Source organism: Gorilla gorilla, chromosome 14 (genome assembly GCF_029281585.2).
Source record: "Gorilla gorilla gorilla isolate KB3781 chromosome 14, NHGRI_mGorGor1-v2.1_pri, whole genome shotgun sequence".
NCBI classification, from domain to species: Eukaryota; Metazoa; Chordata; class Mammalia; order Primates; family Hominidae; genus Gorilla; species Gorilla gorilla.
In genome coordinates, this window is record NC_073238.2 from 57,618,219 (window position 1) to 57,638,118 (window position 19,900).

General features: G+C 41.2%; 1 protein-coding gene and 1 long non-coding RNA gene across 3 annotated transcripts in view; one reads left to right on the forward strand and one right to left on the reverse strand.

Moving 5' to 3' along the window:
* LOC134756983 (uncharacterized) overlaps window positions 1-2,852 on the forward strand; it is a 173,830-nt gene extending 170,978 nt beyond the window's left edge. Inside the window, exon 4 of the long non-coding RNA XR_010130550.1 lies at window positions 385-2,852. This is a non-coding gene — a long non-coding RNA (uncharacterized lncRNA). The remainder of the gene's footprint in view (window positions 1-384) is intronic.
* The window catches only part of ENOX1 (ecto-NOX disulfide-thiol exchanger 1), a 573,843-nt gene that overhangs the window by 127,552 nt on the left and 426,391 nt on the right, over window positions 1-19,900 (reverse strand). For both annotated transcript variants that reach the window (XM_063697309.1, XM_063697308.1), the window contains exons 5-8: window positions 19,185-19,358; window positions 17,759-17,965; window positions 13,831-14,064; window positions 2,930-3,142 (exon numbers count right to left, since the gene is read on the reverse strand). In XM_063697309.1, the coding sequence (XP_063553379.1) occupies window positions 2,930-3,142; window positions 13,831-14,064; window positions 17,759-17,965; window positions 19,185-19,358 (828 nt within the window). The remainder of the gene's footprint in view (window positions 1-2,929; window positions 3,143-13,830; window positions 14,065-17,758; window positions 17,966-19,184; window positions 19,359-19,900) is intronic.

Consider the following 19,900-nt stretch of genomic DNA (forward strand, 5'->3'; position numbering starts at 1 on the left):
TGCAATGGGGAGCTACTCAAAGGGTTTAGTGGGGAAGACATGACCTGATTTGTATCAGATAGAATGTGAAAATAAATCAAACTAGAGTAGAAGTAGAAAGGGAAGCACTCTGTAGGGCAAAAACTGCAAAATTCTTCCTAGTAGCCATTCTCCACTCCTGCCTTATTATGAGAACTCCAATTTTACTCTGGAGAGCAGTAGGCCCAGTCAAAAATTGTATTTCTTGCATTCTTTGTAGTTAGGCATGGCCAGGTATGATAATTCTGCCTAATGAAACCTACATGGAAGTTCGCTGGGGATGGATTTTTGGGCAAGTTTGCTTTCTTGCTATAATGACGCAACTCCTTCCTGTGTCTTTCCTTCTCTTTTCTTATGTGATTTCAGCTGGAAAAAGAAGATGTGATGGCAGGCGAAGCAGCAGCAACCATCATAGACAACTATCCAGGTAAAGCGAATAGCACCAGAGAGACCTCAGCCCTGGCAGCCTTGAACCACTGGACCAGTACCAACAAACCCCACATCTGGATTTTACTGTGTCCAAAGAGAAACATCTTCTACTTGTTTCAGATACCGTTTGGCAGAATTTTCTGTTACTCACATGTGGATGCCGTGTCTAACTGACACATCAAGTAACCAAAGCCTGACTTGGGTGGTAGAGGTTACAATGAAGAAGGGTGGGCCGAATCGGGGTATATTTTTGAAGGAAGAAACAATGGGACTTCTTGATGACCTAGAAGTCAGTTGTGGTGGTGGGAGATGGCAGATATAAAAAGTACAAGACTTTGGCTTGAGAATTTATGAGAATGGGAAGGAAAAACCAGAAGAGGAGCAGGTTTGAAGATTAAAAGCAAGGATTCCATTTTTGATATTTCAAAGTTGAGGTGCCTAAGAGGCAGTCTCCACTCCTGTGGTTTCCAGGAGACAGGATCTTGCTGGCCCTGCCCCACCCCTTCATTGACTCCTTCTCAGGGAGTGATGAGCCAGCCTGCCCAGGTGGAGTGCCTGTTCTGCTCACCTACTCCCTTGTTTAGGCATCCAAAGTGTAGCCTCCAGGTAATGTGGCTGGGGCCTTCAGTGCTGCCTGAGGCTGGATGCTCAACACAACGTCCAACATTCAGAAGCCAATTATTGCTGTAAATCTCCACGTCATTTTCCAATTTGGTGGTAATACCAAAAAGTATCTGTAGTCCCACATGCTACACTTTTCTGTCCATCTCTCAGTTGCTTCAAATATGGGCCAACTTACACCTATATAATGACAGGTAGACATTTTGCATTCTTTCAGCCACATCACAGGGGCATTTTAATAGGTGCCTCTTTCAATAGTTACTGCCAAAGAAAACGAAGTTCTCACCTATTCATGGCTACCCTCTTATCTTTATTGTTAGAGCCAAGGGTTGAGTCTTCCTTGCCCGTTAGGACTATAAACTGCATGGAAATTAGAACTTATTTAAAATTGATGCCAGTGAGCAAAAGATAAAAACATGCAGTAATCATTTCACTGTTCAGGCATATGACTTCTTACCATAACTCTGAAGAAAGTGTATTATTAGAATTGTTTTACTATGCTGTCTCTCATTTTTTTCTACCAGTTCACTCTTACCTTCCCTCCATCCACTGATCCATTCTCTTCTTCCCTCCTTTAAAAACTGCTGTAAATATTGCTTTTTAAAAATTCTATCCCTAATAACCTTAGAGTTTCTAGACATACACTCTTAAATAAAGGGTCATTCCTCAAGGCTGGTGAATCTAGGTAATGTGGTCTGGTATCAGTCTGTGTGAAGACAGAAGTCTTATTTTTCCTATTCCTTTTCTTTAAAGACAGATTGGTCTTATACTGGATATTTGATCACTTATCAGAATTTACATTTGGGAATTTGTTATATCATATGCTACGCTGATGTAAAACCTGTCTTTTGATAAAGTCATGTAAGATACTTTTACATTTAAGATCTCAGTTTTGCCCTCTCTTCCATCCTATCCTGACAGATACATTATTCCTTGTGTTTGCACTGATGAAAGAGGTGATAGGCATTTTGGCACACTATATCACAGAAAATAGTACTTATCTTCAGAATGGAAATATACATCCCATATGTCACTACCACATAGGGCCCTGCACCTGGTATGGAATGGAGCATGGCATTGTTACAGTGTCATTCAATGGCTTTTACCAAGCAAGAGAACATCGGCAGCTGTGATGCATGATGCCGCTGTGACATTAACTACAGACACAGATAGAGTGCCCATAAAAAAAAATACACCCTTTTTTTGAATAGAGCCCTGGGTAATTACCCTGACTATTGTTCTAAGAGAAAGCCCCACTTACAATCCTTCATCATTTAGACTCTGGACATAAAAAAAAAAATCACTGGCATTAAGTAGTTAAGGCAATTTGCTTTCCAAATGAAGAAAGGACAAAAAAATCTCTACTCTTGAGTTGCCCATTTTGACAGCCACAGCTCTCCCAGATAAAAGATCCTGAGGAGTTTTTCTGATAGTACCCTTTTCCTACACAGAGCCCGAGGAAAATGTGTTCAAGTTTGCTTTCTACTGTCAGCACTAGGAGGACATAGGGGTCTGTGCGGACAGCCTGCAGGTGAAGGGTGGCGGCCCTGCAGCTATGATATGAACCGTGGTGGGTCCAGCAGGCACAGATGCATCTAGCTGCCCTGCCCTGGTGGCCAGGCTTGCTGTTCTGAGGAAAAGCTACAGAAACGTTGCTCACCTTGAGAAGTAAACTCTCAGGGCAGGGTCCGTGTTCCTCCAAGTTGCCACAGAACATGAAATAGGTTATGAAGTTTGCCATTCAATATGGAGTAAAAATGGGAAATTATTGAACTACTTACCCCCAAATGAAAAAATAAAATTAATAAAAAAGAAAAGGCAAAATCACAACAAAAGAGATGGCCCCCAAAATTTTACTTACATTGAGTGAGAATCCCAGTTAAGGCATTTTTAAAATTCTCCTTGGCTTCCTCCATCTCTTGCTCATGGGTGGCTTTTTCATTCATTAGCCGGCGGACGTGGCTGTTGGCCGACTGCACCATGGAATAGAACTGGTTTGCAGAGCGCCGATTCACTTCCCCTCGTTCAATCCAGGAAAGCAGCACTGTGATAGCCTCTGAAAACTTGCTATCATCTGGAAATGGAAAACCACCAAGTACAAATCATGCCAAGACGAGAAAATACACTTTATTCTTGTTCCTCTCAAAAGACAGAGCATAGTCCAACCTAGTGGATATATTTTCAGAACTCAACAAGTTAGCTTTCCTGAGACTGACTGCCATATCATCACTTAACTTCTCTTTTCCCATCTAACTTCAGGGCACCATAGAACCACTCAGGAGGTTCACACTCGCATCTACCAACTCCATGAGCTCAGCTGTAGGAGATTTGTTCTGGGCATTCTTAGGAATAAGGTACAGCCTCATTCTTCCACCAAACCTTGATTTCTCTTTCTTAAGATGGACTTGAAAAACTGTTATTAACCTACTTGGCCTCTACTTCATTTCTTTGTTCCTTTATCAAAAATATTATACAGTGTTACCAGTTTTCTCATTTACAGAATCAGCTGAGTTAGTGTTAAAATGTGGAAGAAAGATTGGATTATTTTAAAAGTGTTTGTAATGTACGGTATTGTCCCTAAGGCAGGTAGTAGGAATAAGTCAATTCTTGTTCTACTGTAGTTCAAAACTAATTCCATTTTAGGGCTAATACCATATATTTAATTAGGCTGAAAAAATAGAATATTTCCTAGTTCTCCACAAAAGAGAACATGTTTCCTGAGGTGTTCCGTGTTTGCTTTAGATGGCTATGGAGAGCCCATCTGAACCCGGTTTGAAATGTATGTGCATGGTGTTGGGGGGGATAGGAAGTGGGAAATGAAATTCCGCCTGAAAATAAGTGATAAAGTCTATTTCAAAGAAAACAGACTTGCCTATTTGGGGATGGTTACTGGAACAAACCCGTGTTGTATGGCTTGGAGGTGGAGAAAAAGAAAGTTTGTGGGTGATTAAGTTAATTAGAACTGGAAGTTGTATGTCAGTTGTTACAACATTAACCAATCTGACTACTGCTGAAGGCTCATTGCCTACTTTCCAGGCAAACCTGAGGGGAGAAGCCTTTCGTTTGTGTTCTGCAATCCCTAGAAAATGTGCTTTAGGGAAAAATACCCTACATTTTTACAAGTAAACTAGGTAGACTCTGAATTCTAAAAATCAGGAGCAAAATTAGATTGAAAGATTCAGATTCTTACCCATTCGTTTAAAAAATACTGAGTGCCTACTGTGTGCCGGGTACTGTCCCCTCCACTGGAGGGGCATCGGAGACATCCTTATGTTGTTTGCATATAAACATACATACATTCCACATGAATAGACAGGGGGAGACGCATGCTTGAGAAAAAGATTTCATTTCACTCACCAGATTTTAAAATCAATCATTGAGTTCTTATTAGTATTTTACACATCATACGAAACCTTCCCACCGTTGAGTGCTTTGTAAATTTATAGGGTGATTTACAAACATCTTTAGTATCTTTTCTCCCAGAGACCTCCTCCCAGACCAGGAGTACAGCTTCCTTAGTATGGCTGCTGCTTGCCCAGGAGGTGTGTGTCCTGAATGAAGGTGGGGCTGAACCTAATTCAAGGTCCTACGGCTGAACTCTGGAAACCTCTGCCTTCCCCAGGAAAGAAAGCAGCTTTTAGGGATGTACCCATGCTCAGGCACCATTCTAAGTCCTCTCCTGCTGCACAGCAGCCTTCTAGATTTGGGGATCAAAGCTTTTTTTTCTGAGCAAACCTGCCCCCCTGCCCTCACACTTTAACCAGAGGAGATAACTGGCCTGGGAATGCACATAAAACACCCTGTGAATGACAGACTCAAGTTTCCTTGAAAATCTCAACCCATAGGCACAGAACACACTTACTGAGTATCGTAGCCACTTATACCATTTTGTTAACTCTGGAATTTCAGTCTAAGTTCAACCCTCAGTGAACTCCAGCTGCAATGGTTTCTTATCTCATTTCATGGACCGAAGCGGCTTGTGTAAGATAAAATCTGTCACACAACTTAACATTACGTTCAGCCCATGGAGAGGCCCATAATTTAGCATTATGTTTGTGAGAGGCCCACTGCAACCGTTACTGGCAGAATAAATTTTGCCTCCCTCCACACTCTCTACCTCTCTTCCCACCAATATATGTTAGGAGAATGGACCTCAGAACAGACAGCAGAAATAAACCTAATGCTTAGAAGAAATCTTTTTTTTTCCTCTGAAAAGATAACAACAGAAAAAGAGAACACTGACTTCATGTACTATTTTTCCCCTTTGCTGTGAGTTTCATGTCTACATAACACAGAGAAAGAAAAATCCTTATCATTTTTGTTATGAGCTTTGCAGGGACAGAGTGTAATGCTGTTCACCTCTTTCTGTCATATACAGGTAGTTTTTCCTTCTCTTGCTCGTGGTCGCTTAGTTCATAAATAGACTAACTTTACTATCAGGAAAAAAAACACTTCAATATTAAAAATGCATGTTTGCTCAAATACTCTGAAAGCCACATTTTATTGCCCTTCACACCTAGACCTAGAGCACAATAAGTTCACCAGCAGATTATAGTTTCAGAAAGAGGAAACAATATTCTTAGGATTAAGCCACTGAAAATACACAATTTCAAAAGTAAGTAGCCAAGAGATTTTCTAACATGTTAACAAGTACTAGGAGGCAGAATTCCATTAGCCTAAAAGAGGAATATAGTTTCAAAGACTCCCAATTTCATCTTCATTTCTGAACTTTCTGAAACTGACAGGCCGATATATGATTGATGTACTGACATTCAAATTAAATTAAAAAAACATTAGTTAAGGCATGCTTGATAACTCCAGTCAATATTTGTTGCCATGTAAGAAGTGACTTTAATTTATATTAATTAAGACTAAGCCAGTAACTCCCTCTGGATGGCTACAGGAGGATATTGGGAGCGGTCATTTTCAATACTCAACTGTAAATTCAATTTTGTATTCAGTGGAAAGATCACTGAGAAAGCAGAAAACAATATAAACTAATTTAAACAGGATTTAGATTGCAGCATTATTAAAGCTATTCATGTGCAAAGAAATTAACACTGCTTGTAAAAATCACATCAAACATGCACTTATAAAAATTCCAAATACTTTCTGTGAACATGCTCAGGCATAACTCTGAACTGGATGCAGTTTAGAAGCTAGAATGTGCAGATGTGCTTTTTCCACCATAAGAATTGAGAACGATTGGTATATGATGGAGTGAATATAAATCATTTGCTCATTAGAAATTACCCACCATTTTCTAATCAGGTCCTCACAATGTTAATGCACCTGAGTTAATGGACAGGTCCATTCACGGGTCTTGCCTTTTTCCCTTCCATCCGTCCGTCCCCGCTTCCTTTGCCAGAGCCCTCTTTGTTAAACAGCACGGCGTGCCTCCCTGCATCTGCTCATGCTGTGCACTTATCCTTGGGTCTCTCCCACTCCTGGTCCCCCTGGTCAGCTGTTATTCTTCCCTTAAGATTCAGCGTAAGTGCCCTTTAATAAAGAAATCTCTTCTGCAACTCTAGGATGAATTAGGTGTCTCTTTGCTATGTTTCCACAATTCCCCGCATATCCTGCTATTAAAGCATTAGTCGCACTGTATGGTAATTGTTGGTTTACAGATCTGTCTCCAGTTTTGAGGGGCTAATATGAGAATAAAATTTCCAAAGACATATTTCTAGACATATTTCTGTCTTCTGGTTACTCTGAGTTTTTCCCTTTGTATTTTATATTTTATTGCATTCTACAGTAGTTCCTCCTTATCCACAGTTTCACCTTCTGGGGTTTCAGTTACCCTAGGTCTCAGTTAACTGTGGTCAACTGCAGACCGAAAATAGTAAATGGAAAATTGCAGATACAAGCAATTCATACATTTTAAATTGCACGCTGTTCTGAATAGCATAATGAAATGTCACGCTGTCTCACTCTGACCTGACCGGGATATGAATCATCCCTTTGTCCAGGGTATCCACGTTGTCTACACTACCTCCCTGTGAATCACTTGGTAGCCACCTGGGTTATCAGATCCACTGTAACGGTACAGCAGTGTTTGTGTTCAAGTAACCCTTGTTTGGCTTAATAATAGCCCCAAAATGCAAGAGTAGTGATGCTGGCAATTTGGAAATGCCAAAGAAAAGCCACAAAGTGCTTCCTTCAAGTGAAAAGGTAAAAGTTCTTCACAATAAAGAAAGAAAAAAATTGTATGCTGAGGTTGCTAAAATCTAGGATAAGAACAATTTATCTATGAAATTGTGAAGAAGTAAAAAGAAGCTTGTGCATAGTATATATAGTGTTCAGTACTATCCATGGTTTCAGGCATCCACTGCGGATCTTGGAATGTATCCCCCAAGGGTAAGGGGAGACTACTGTATTCCTAATAGATTTGTAGCAATTAATACTGGAAAGATACAAATGTAATGGTTAAAAGTTAGGAAACATCATAGTTGATAATAAACACTTAAATTTCATGTCAAAGAGTATTTTCACATATGCCATTATCTACGAGAGACAGATGTTCTCACGACAATTAAGCTGAATGATCCCGTTATACTTCAGGCTTCAGAAGTCATTATCACTGGCAATGAAAGTTAAGAGTGATGTCAGATAATCCCACAGAAGCAAGGCCCTCTGCAGTGAGGCACTAAACAGTTTATCAAATAACTTAAAAATGTTTTTGAAAGCATTTTTAATTCTGGGAACGTAATTGCTCTTTAGCTTTGTGAGGAGTAAATAATATTATAATGATACTATCAGATGTCACCACTGGAATCCACGACCATCTCATTTCATTTCTGGTTATTTCAGACTTTGTTAACCCCCTTCCCTCTCCCTCTCTTCCACATTTATTGAGTACTTGGCACATAGTAGGCATTACAAAACTGCATATAGGAGAACTCTTTGCTATATTCAAAGACCAGGTGCAGGAGCAGCCTTTGCGAGCTTGTTAAAAACACAGACTCAGCCTTTCTCACACCTCCAGAATTGGAATCTGCATTTTACTCCAGGTGATTTGTACGTACATGGAGGTTTGAGAAGCACTGAAGAAAGGACTCAGTGAAGGCCAGGTAAACTGGTTAGGAGCTGACCAAAGTAAGAGATAATGAAATCCTGAAGTGGAAAGTAGCAGCTGAGATACTAGAGACTTTCAAAAGGAATAGATGTGATTCTTAAGAGCTTTGTGAGTCGCTATCCCTGTCCCCACGACCAATTAAATCCCTGTCCCCACAGCTGTCACTTCTATCCAGGAAAAAAAAAGGGTTCAAGACTTGGAAATGGGCATAGAGATTACTATAGACCCTTTCTATGGAATGCTGGGCATGAATTACCTAATTCTACAGGGGGTGGGAAACTTTAATTCTTTGGCTAATCTCTGACTAGGCTATTTTACAACTTTGTAGGAGTAGAACATAAATCGTGGCAAACTGATAACAATACAAATAATTCGTCTCTGTAACAATGCAAATTAATTTTTGTTCAGTAGAAAATGTAAATCTTTATAAAGCGAATTCTCCTTCGAAACAGTTTTAACATTTTCTTGGTCTCCTCATTAATTAGTGAGTTAAATAAAATCATTGGCACATGTTCATTTTATATTTGTAAGACAGTCATGATTTCACCGCCACAGTATTCTTTAACAAAAGACAGGGCCCATGCTACAGTCATATCTGAAAGTCCAGGGCATGGCACAAAGCGATGGGTACCTGGTGAATTTTAATTAAACTGATACATAGGTAATGATGGGGAAAATAAACCAAATTGGTAAGTGTTTTTTGTTTTTGTTTTTGAGATGGAGTTTTGCTCTTGTTGCCCAGGCTGGAGTGCAATGGCGTGATCTCGGCTCACTGCAACCTCCACCTCCTGGGTTCAAGTGATTCTCCTGCCTCAGCCTCCTGAGTAGCTGGGATTACGGGCATGCGCCACCAGGCCCGGCTAATTTTGTATTTTTAGTAGAGATGGGGTTTCTCCATGTTGGTCAGGCTGGTCTCGAACTCCTGACCTCAGGTGATCCACCCACCTCAGCCTCCCAAAGGGCTGGGATTACAGGCGTGAGCCACCACGCCCGGCTGGTAAGTGTTTTTTTCCTCCCGCTTTGTGTGCACAGGGAGAAGCAGCCCTGAATTTCAGAACAATAGATGGGATAAGAGCCAAGCCGGGAGCACTGAATACGAAACTTAGGTGGGCTATAGTATCCTTATTTACAGCTGGGTCTATAAAGGAACAATGAGGAGACAGGGATTTTATGTTTGAACGGAACGAGGGAAAACAAGGAAGGCATTCTAAAATGCTTTTCTTTCCAAAGAAATGGAGGTACACACACATGTGTACACACATACACACACAAGGAAAGGTATGTCTGTAGTTATCACTGATTTCTGGCTCCAAAGATAGCTGGAAATTGCTCACAGTGTACAGTCACAGAGTCATCTAAGTAGATTTGGAATTTCAGTATGGTCAAAGCATTGCTGCTATCACAATCCCCAAATTTCTGTACATGTCCCTAAAGAAGTCTCCTTTTCCTGGCTGCTCAATTAACCCCGCATCAACTAACCAGATCACAGACAGTATAAAAGGCTAAACAAAGAGTTAATGTTCCCTTCTACCCCCAAAACACACATGCAATCTCCTTAACTATCTAGTAGCTGTAAAAATGAGAAAATTAAGGGGGCAATATGAAAATGCACTGATTATTCCTGCTTTAGGGTCAAGCAAAATATTTCTAAATAAAATGGCCTATCTTGCCTCTATGAAGGTCAATAACACATAAGGAAATAATTTGCAAACAGGCTCCTATGTTTCATATTTCCCTTACTCTATGAAGGAAGCCTGGCTTTTAGCTAATGGGACATCCACTTGGCTCATAACATTATTGATTTTTACTTTCATGGAACCATAAATACTGACAACCATCTCAGCAAAATGCTGGTACCACATCTGCCCCTTCCTCCCTCTGGCAGGCTGACATGGGGCTATTCTATATGCAAATCAGAGTCCAGTGCTCTGGAAATTATGAATGTTGATCCCAGGAGGATGGTATTCTTGTTGACACATCAGGAAATCCCAAAGGCCCTGCCTGCAAGGCTTTGTCAGGACGTCACCTGATTCAGAGAGAAACTCTTCATTTCATCACAAAATGAAAGATTATGTGAAGCTTTCTAAGGGGGTACAAAGTACACAAAAACTTTTAAATGCTCTTGCCAAGAGAAATCCCAGTGAATTAGAATATAATCCTTCCTCACTGTCTAATCAATCTCTTCCTTCCACAGTCCAAACACAGGGTTCCTCCAGGGGTGGATGGTCTGTGTTAGACACACTGAAATTCATTATCTCATCTGCCTGGTGCCACTGTTTCCAATAAAGTGTAATTATGGTGTTATTGAGCTCCTTCTCACTTTCTCAAAGCCATGCTGTAAACTTTGGGTTTCTGAGCAGTTACTTCCCAGTCGGTCTTCATTAAGCTGAATTGTCTCGGAACAATGTCTGTTTAACCAGCAGGATGCTTACTAATTTTCTTTTTTAGAATTTGTATTAATGTAACAGGCACTGGGTGACTCCATGTCTCAGACACTACACAAATACAACACAGTGTTACCTCTGGTTTCAGAAGGTCAAGTAGCCAGTGAATGGGATAACCTGGTCCCAGAAGATCCTCCCTCTCTCACTCCAGCACTGCCCATCCGGGCTGGCTATCTCCCCTGTGACAGCACTGTGCACTTCCCACATATAACAGGAGGATTATTATATTTATTATAATAGTGCACTATTATAAGTGGCAAACGCAAGGTGATTTGTTATTGCCTGTGTCACTCAAGACACCTAAACTCTTTGAGGCAGGGGTTTGTTCACCGTTGTCCTTTCCACCACTGGCTAGGACAGCGCCAGGCATATGGTAAAATGCTGATTAACGAATACTTCTTGAGTGATTGGAAGGATGGCTGAGCACACATCACATCATTTCCACGTACATCTGGTCATGCCCAGTAGAACCACTGGCCAGAAATTCAACGTGCTCATAGATCCAAATAGCAGAAGAAGAGAGAAAAGAATTATTTTTATTTATTTATTTATTTATTTAGTTACTATGTGCACAGTTTTAGCATTGGACAGGACATGGAGAGGGCCTTGTGGGTCATAAGAAAGACTTGGTTTGTACAGATTTTGCTAAATAAAGCTGATTTTCAAAGAGAAAATTGTAAGAATAAACAAGTATGATATAAAATAGAGGAAAAGTATCTGTAATAAATCTAAGTAAGATTTCTCAGGGGAGGAAAAAAATCAAATCCAATTAGGTATTTTCAGATTGCATTTCCATTTCCTTTCTGACACAGATTTCTTTATCTTAGGTATTGACTGTATTTTATGTCCCCACATCAATGAAATCATCTTCAGGGAAACAGTGTCCTCAGCTCCTCCTGTCTGGCTTTGCAACATTATAAGGAGCATGGAGTGGATTTCCTCTCTAAGGCAGCCAATTTCCTAAGCAATTAAATGCTGTTTATATTCCAAACTCTATGCTTGGGTTGAAATTGTCAAGCTTGATATTACCTGACTCTTGCCTAAGATGTATCCCCAGCTAGTTCATTCTACTGTAACAGCCATCTATTAAAATTTCCAATCTGTTCTTTCCTCAAGGGATCACACAGTACTTGGCAAAGGTACAGCTTCTGAATTCTGCAAATTATACTCATCTATATAAATATATACTTTTGAAATGGCAAGGCTTGCAAATTACTTTACCAAATTGACAACCCAATCTGTTATCCTCTCAAAGGAGCGGCAAATGCCACATACTTCATACGTGCGGAGACACTTCTGTACTGGGTTCTTAAAAACAACATAACTAGATGATACACTTTTATGAAATTCCTCCAGGAGGTCACAGATCAAGGTGCAGTTTTTGTCACTTCTAGGTGTGGACAAACTGAATACAGTTAGTCTGTGTAGATCATAATCTGATACCACAATACATTGGATATTAAAGAAAAATTATTGTTCCAGTGAATACTCCTTGTTGAGAACATTGCTGCTGTATCTCATTTTGGCCACTCCTTGTGGTTTCTAGGCTGGAGGGAAAAGTGAGATGATATCTGTATCTGCACTGCATATGCCCTTTATTAAAGGCACAGCCATGGCCTATGTATTTACATCAGTAAGACATGGTTTCTCAAAGCAGCAGACACACCACAAGAGCATCAGCAAGAAGCATTCCTTGGTTACGGTGCGGTTATTTCAGTGGCAGCTGCAGTTGATTAAGGATTCTCAAGCCCTGGATGGGGGATGAAGATTGGAAGCACAGCACCCCCGCTGCCACCTTTTTTTTTTTTTTTAAAGCATAGAATGTCAACTTCCTATCTTCCTAAAATAGGTGTTAGGCAGCTTTTCATGCATTTTTTTTAGTGAAAACATCCAATCCACTTTATACACTGCCAGCAATACACCAGCTATGTTCTAAAACACTTGAAGGATCAATCACATCCCTCTTCTCATCAGAAATCTGTTAATGGCTTCTCCACTGTTTATGGAATAAAACCCAAATCCAGCAATAGCCTTCAGGGCTCTGCCATCTGGCCCAGACTGCCATTCCAGCTTTACCTCACTCTAGAAAGGCAGCTTCCATGCTGAATTCCTTTCTGCTTCTGTGGGTTTTTATTCTTAGGTCTCCAGCCTCTAACTAGAATGCCTTTATGCCTCTCTTTATCCTGGGGAAAAAAATCTTATTTATTCTGCAAATTTCAAATTATGCCTCCTCTATAAAGACTTTCTTGACACTTTCATCAACATTATTTGCACTGGCCCCTGAGTCCCCAAAGCATATTGCATTTACCTTGGTTGACAATCATGCCATTGACTTGGTATTACAGTTAATTGTTTATCTGTAGACATCTACATGTGGCCAGCAACTATGACTTACATTCTCTCATCAAATCCTGACAGTGCTCAGTGACCTCAGGAGGGTCTGACCATCATTTGCCTGTAAAATGCCCATATGTTGCTCAGCTCACACAACTTTGGTCAGTAATAGAACTGAATCCACATGTCATCCTAACTTCAAAATCTGGCATCACTGTAGTTCGCGGGGGCAGGTACTAGAGCCTTCATATGTCTTTATTTCCCACAGCATAAAACACCAGGGAGTGCCTCAGAAAACATTAGAAGAAATAAAACATACTCTCTTCTCTTGCTAGTCATCCTGTAAATGTTGCATGTGTCCCTTCCACTGCATCTCTGAAGACACGGATCCCATTCTATGTTTCTTTTCTATCCTCGACGGACCCTAGTACCATGTCTGCTGTTTTGCCTGAAGAAGGCTTTAGGAGTCTGGTAAACATGCACACTCTATAGAGCTGGAGGAACACTAAGAATGCCCCACCAATGGCACAAATACTTGCTGGCTCATTAAACACTGGGTCAGAAGATAATAGCCTGCTTTGGGGACCTTTCTGTCCCCTTATTCAGTGAGTTTTGTTGAGTGACTGTACATACACTTTTATGGAGAACATGGGTGAGCATTCTGGAAAGGGGCAGGGGTCTGTCCCAGGCAGAAGATGAAGCCCAGGTGTCTGCAGCTTCCAGGGGACCCCCCAGCTAATCCCACCCCAGCTCTGTAAAGAGTCTGTGCTTACACGAGACTCTTACAGCCTTCTTAAGGCATAGCAGACATTGTGCTGAAGGGACAATGGTGGAGGCAGGAGAAACGCACAGGGTTCCGTGTCTGGGGATCCCTGTGGAGGAAGAAAAGCCAGCGTGGGTGGCCCATACCTTTCAGCTTTTCAGCCAGCAGAGCGGCTTCGTGCTCCGAGTAGTGCATTATGGCAGGCGGGGATGGGGGCCTGAGCCGGTCCTCCTCCAGCTTGCGCCGGTGCCGCTCCTCCCGGGCACGCATCCTCTGCTTGCATTCCCACTCATAGAAGTCATCCCTGGCCTGGGCAAAGTCCACATGAAGGCGGCCTGAATCCTTTTTGTCGGTGCTAGACCCTAATCGCATCCTATAACCTGAAACCAATGGAAACTCTGGTCACACCATAATGTAACAATGGCCACATGTTTTTGGTCCAGACCTTCAAGGCACACTTAGGCAAATGCTCACTTATTTCTTGGCTGTCACTATGGATACATTTCCCATAGGAAGTGGGAAACAAATATCCTTTTCCCCAGCAATCTTGAAGCTCTGTAAAGTTAGGCCTATTACAGGTTTGGGGATAAACACACCTTGGAGAGCTGTCTCAGAGGGCTGCTTACCCATCTTCCAAACCAGTATCCCCAAGAGAAGATGATCTCAGGAACTAGGGTCTTATCATGATCATTCCTTCTTCTCCCTGGCTTCTAGGAAGCTCAGAAACAAATTTGGCATGAAGCATTTTTTTTCTCTACCTTTTTATGGCCTTGGTTTTATTATATTTTCAGTTTACTATAATTCTACTGTATAGGTGAAATATGAGTAAATAAAGAGCATCTATGATATTTAAAAAGATCTACAAAGTGAATTCCAGAAACCTCACTCACAGGTTATTGCTACATTCCCCCAGAAAATGCTGCTGCTCAATTCTCTCTCAGCAGCTGCAAAAGCCACAATTACCAAGGCAATTTTGCAATGCTGTTTTATTTCCACTTATCCTCTGGGGCGCGCAGGAGAATATTTTACCTTCGATCAAGAGGCCTCGCCGCTGCCTTCCTCACAGCCCTGCAGCACCTCATCTGGTATGCAGCACCACATAAATTGTTCATGTAATATTTTAAGGCCACAGCAGCCCCGTGCAAGAGCCCAGAGCTAGACAAAGAAAAAAATGGGCCTGGAAATCTTTGGGGGATTCACTGTGAGCTACCCAACTTAGATAAAGATTATGAGCAGAAATTTGATCTGAGAGATCAACACTAACAGAACTGAAACCAGTCAGCCGGCCTAACTTCAAATGAAGAAGAGTTGACTTTGAGGTTGCTTTTCAGTTTAGGGTACTCAGATTTTCAGAATATAAATCCAGGTCCCAGCAGAGACACAGCTGCTGGGGGCTGCCAGAGGAGAGAGCAACATAAGCACTTTTCCAGTATGGGGGCTTTGCAAATGAGATACAACTGTAAAATGCTAGGCTGCACTGTGCTGATGTTCAAGATCTCATGGTAGATTTCAATGGATTATTTTAGCACTTGGGGATAAAACTCAGCTGAAAATCTCTGTAGAGGCTGGTTCCTCCCCAGGATGCCACTTCACACCTTTGAAAAGTTACAAATAAGATATTGACTTCACATCTGGTTTCTGTGATGCCATGGAACCCTTCTCACTGCTAGATTTTCAAGTGTTATCTAAAAATGGGAAGACATAACAATACCAATCAAAAACAAAAACATCTAATCACAGATGTGCAGAATTAATGCAAAAGCAAAATGTATCTTGGTTGTGGGCCATGGGAACTTAACAAGTCAGCAGGCCACAGTGATACACGCATAACAGCTGAGCAGGCAGGACTGTTTAAACTGGCCAGCTATCCCAACTGGCCAAGCACCTTTCCCCTGCTCATGTCCAGAGAAGCAGTTTTCAAACATTTCTGGCTCCAGAAACACCCTCACTTTCACAGAAACATCATCATTAAGGACTTAAAAGAGACCCTGATGAGGCTGAGTCTAAAATTAGCTAGGCCTTCAAAAGTGAATGTGGTCCTAAAATTAGACAGGCCTTCCAGCTGGGCTTGGGCTTGCTGGAGCCCACAAACAGGAGGGGCCGCCTGACTTCCTTCCTGCCTTTCCAGTTAATTGGCCTTGCAGATCTTCCTGGGACTGACGCTGCAGCCTCTCAAGGGCAGGGAGGCAGAGTTAGGAGGCTCCTCTGCACCCAGGTAGGGAGGCTGGAGGTGAGGCCTAGCTGTCTTCTCCTCCTACAGTAATGGGGCAGACCAAGGAGCAATCAGAGACTTGCTGAGAGAAGCGGGACCAGCACCCAGGCTGGAAAATCACAGGATCAAGGTATAATCAAGGAGCACCTTTCATATGCCTAAATTTGGGACTGTTCATCTTTGTCAGTGTCTTATGAGGCTTCTGATTGGGTGTGAACATTGTGTTGTATTAGTGTTGAAAAGGGCCTTTGATTTACTCTAACCTTCTCATTTAATCAAGTAGGGTAAAGAATACAGTTGACCTGTGAGCATGGGTTTAATCTGTGCAGGTCCACTTATAGGTGGATTTTTTTCCAACCAAATGTGTATCCAAAACACAGCATTCGAGGGATGTGAAACCCACATATATGGAGGGCTGACTTTTCATATACATGAGGGTTCTGCAGGATATACATGGGGCGGGGGCGGGGGGTCCTGGAACCAATCCTCCGAGTGTACCGAGGGATGATTGCAGTTTTCTTGGTACAGCTGTGATTAGAAGCCAGGTCCCCAGGACAGGGTTCTTGAGATAGAAAAATCAGTCCTTCTTTATCATGATCAGGATATTTGTGTTAAAAACAACCATTTCCTGAATGGTTTCTATGTTGCAGGTGCCCTGCTAAGCACTTAATATCCATTATTTGATTTATTCCTTCTCACAGTCCTACAAGGTCATGCTGTTACTATCTTTATTTTATAGATGAGAAAATGGAGGCAGGCTCTAGGCCATGAAACCCAGTGCCACAAACTCACCAGAACCCCCGTTGTCTAACAGCGGATTGTGTGTTATGAAATGTCTTTATTCTAGGCTTTGTCTTCCTTCTCCATTTTGTATTGCTTTTAGTTTTTATTTTCTACTTTGTAAGGTTTTACTGAAATAAGGGGTTTTAAAGTTCTCCATATCACTGTCTACCTTAGGAAAGTCTCTGCAGTATTGGAATAACCTCAAGTCTTCTGGAGTTTGCACAGAATTTCGTGGCAATAGAGGTGGACTGCAGAAATTAAGTAAAACCTGGCAGGAATGCTCAGATAGGTCCCCCTGCCCCTCCCCACCCTCATCCGCTACTGTTTTCCCACATTCCCCCATCAGCTTTGCCTCAGGAATAGGGAGGTGAAATGCAGAGGGACAGACTGAAAAATGGAGGTGGGGAGTGTGAGGGAAGGGCAGTGAGTTCAGTCTGAGAATGTGTCCTTCCAAAGCCAGCCCCTAATTCTTGGGTTTGGCAAAGGCCTTGTGGACAGACTCCATTCACTTGGCCCAATACCCGCAGATGGGAAGGCAGCACTAGGCCTAATCTCAGTATCTGTAAAAATCGCCTATAAAAATTGACACCAGAGGACAAGGCTTAATGAACCACCAATGAGGCAATGATACTGGGCCTTCTCCTAGGGCCCCTAAGCTACTTTCCTGCAAGGAACTGACCTTGCTTTGGTACCTTGGTGTCCAGAAAGTGAATCCACTTCCAAAAACCTGAAATTACTCTGAGAGAGTACTTTACTCCTCCTGAGGATTACATCCAGTAAGAATAATGGTCCTTAGTACTCATAATATTGCTTCTCATCTAATAAGCACTTGAGAACATTAATTAGAAACTCGATGGAATTCCTAAAGACTGGATGGTGGGAAATTGCTCCTGCAGTGAAGTACCTTCACAGGCTTAGTGCAGAGATTCTGGCAGCCAAGGAAGAAGGCAGAATTCCTCCTTTTCCAGCCCCAAACTATGAAGACTTTATTTTGCATTAAGGCCAAAGGGAATAAGCTCATATTAACATCACAAAACATAACAAAATGCCTAGAAAACTCCTTATGTAATGCAAAGTACCAGAAAGGTAAATGGCTTTATCAACCATGAATTCCTCTGCAAAGCGAATGTGACAAAAATTCTTCTTGCTTTTCCGAATTGCTGTAATATCACCGCACTGTTCAAAGACTTCTTGAATAATTTCCTCAGTAGCATTTTCTGGTAATCCTCCGACAAACACGGTCTTACACCCAGGAGGTCGTTCTCTTGTGGAAGGAGGTGGAAGATCTAATAATCACAACAAAACAGAAAGTTTTATCTTTCATTTATTTGCTTTCTCTGGTTCTCCCGGCAAAACTAAAGCTTGCAGAGTAACTTTCTCCAGACTGAGTGATTGTAAATTTCTATGCCAACTTACATTGATCCCAGGCTGTCTTGTTTCTAAGTTCCTCTCCCCTCCCGCTCCCAACCTTTACTTTCTGTGTTCATTGCTACACAGAGTGGCTATATGCTTGTCCATGAACAAAGATAAAGCAAATGTTTGCATAATTTCATTTCTCCTTTATACTACAGAAGCCCAGAAAAGGGAGGGAAAAAACTTCCCAAAGTACAAAACATGACGAAATGACAACATGATGAAAAACCTCAGCGTGTTATCTGCTTTGTCTTGTTTCCAGATAAAGGAGCGGCAAAACAGAATACAGGAAGCATAACCTACAAAAGCACGCACAATACTTACTTGGCTGTGAAACACCGGGCCTGAAAAAAACCACTTTGTTATTATTCACATTTAAATGAGCAAACTATTAAATTTTGGGAAGGCTGTATAAAAAGATACAATGTACACTCTCACAATATTTTACCTAGTTTATATGTAGATTACTAAAGCAATCTCCTGAAAAGTCCACTTAAAAAAGGCAACACTGATTAATATGAATGACAAAAAAAAAAAAAAGTCCTAGCTCTTTTAGCCCATAAACTTAGTATCTGGGGCAAAATTAAAAAAATAAAATTCTGGCCCATTTACTTCATCAAATGTATGTTTCCTTCAAGCAAATACAATTTGGCCAGAAACTCTGAGATGCAGGCTCCCCTCTCCCCAGCCCCTAAATTGCTAACTGTCAAATTAATTCAATTTTCCATCTAGCAAAACATATTTCAGAGTTTTTCACCCACATTTGTGAAGATGGATGGAAGTGCTCACATATTTCACACTGTGTTCTCCGGCAAACACTAGGCTTCACTGCATGCAAAAAGTCTTAACGCTGGATACACATCCCTAAATCCCACATACTGGCTTTATAGTGTGGATTCAGCTTCTGGACAGACACGTGGCCACATCCCTGGATATTTATTCTAATCTAGAGACAAAAGGCCTTCTGTAGAACGGATCCCCACTCTGTGCATTTACGTGTGAGTCACATCTGAAAATGACTGCAATGCCATTTTAAAATTTAAAAAGAAAAACATTTAAAATGAGCAAATATTTCTCATAGGTGTTACTTACTTGGATTTTGAGGAAAAAGAGTACAGCTTTTGCAGTGGATTATTTCTTTGACAACAGCCACTTCTGTTGGTGGTGGGGGAGGTACCAGTCCAAGGCCTGGTATCATTGGGTTAATGGGGGTGATTCCAGTCATCATGTTGAGGCTTGGATCAAAGCCTGGGACACAGATTGAGTCTGTAAAGTATACAAGATAACATTTTGACTGGAGATTAAATCCATTTTTGTTGTTGTTTTTGCCATTTTCCTGTGGATTATTTGACTTTATACTTTCTATTTTTCAGGAATTTCTCCTGGCATAAGATATAATATTACAGAAAGCTATGCCAGAAGGGTAAAGAGAAAAAAAGGAAAAGATGAACATTAAACTACATGAAAAGGAAATTATATTACTTAAAATATTAACATGGCAGAAAGAACACAGCATATTAAAATGTAAAAGCATGCACCATGAAGCTTCACTATTACTGTGAATGCAATTTTCCATTTCTTAACGTTGGTGTATTGTTTATACCACCTTATGACACACAATATGGGAAGAATATCATTTAACATTGAAGTGCTCTGTGAATCTAATTGTCAACGTGGTTTCATCAAAAGAGCCTTCTTACCCAAGTGACCTAGATTTAGGAAAGTTCAATTTATATGTGCATACTTTATAATGATGTATTCAGGTCCCATCTAACCTATTTCCCCTGGAATGAAAAAAAAAAAAAAAA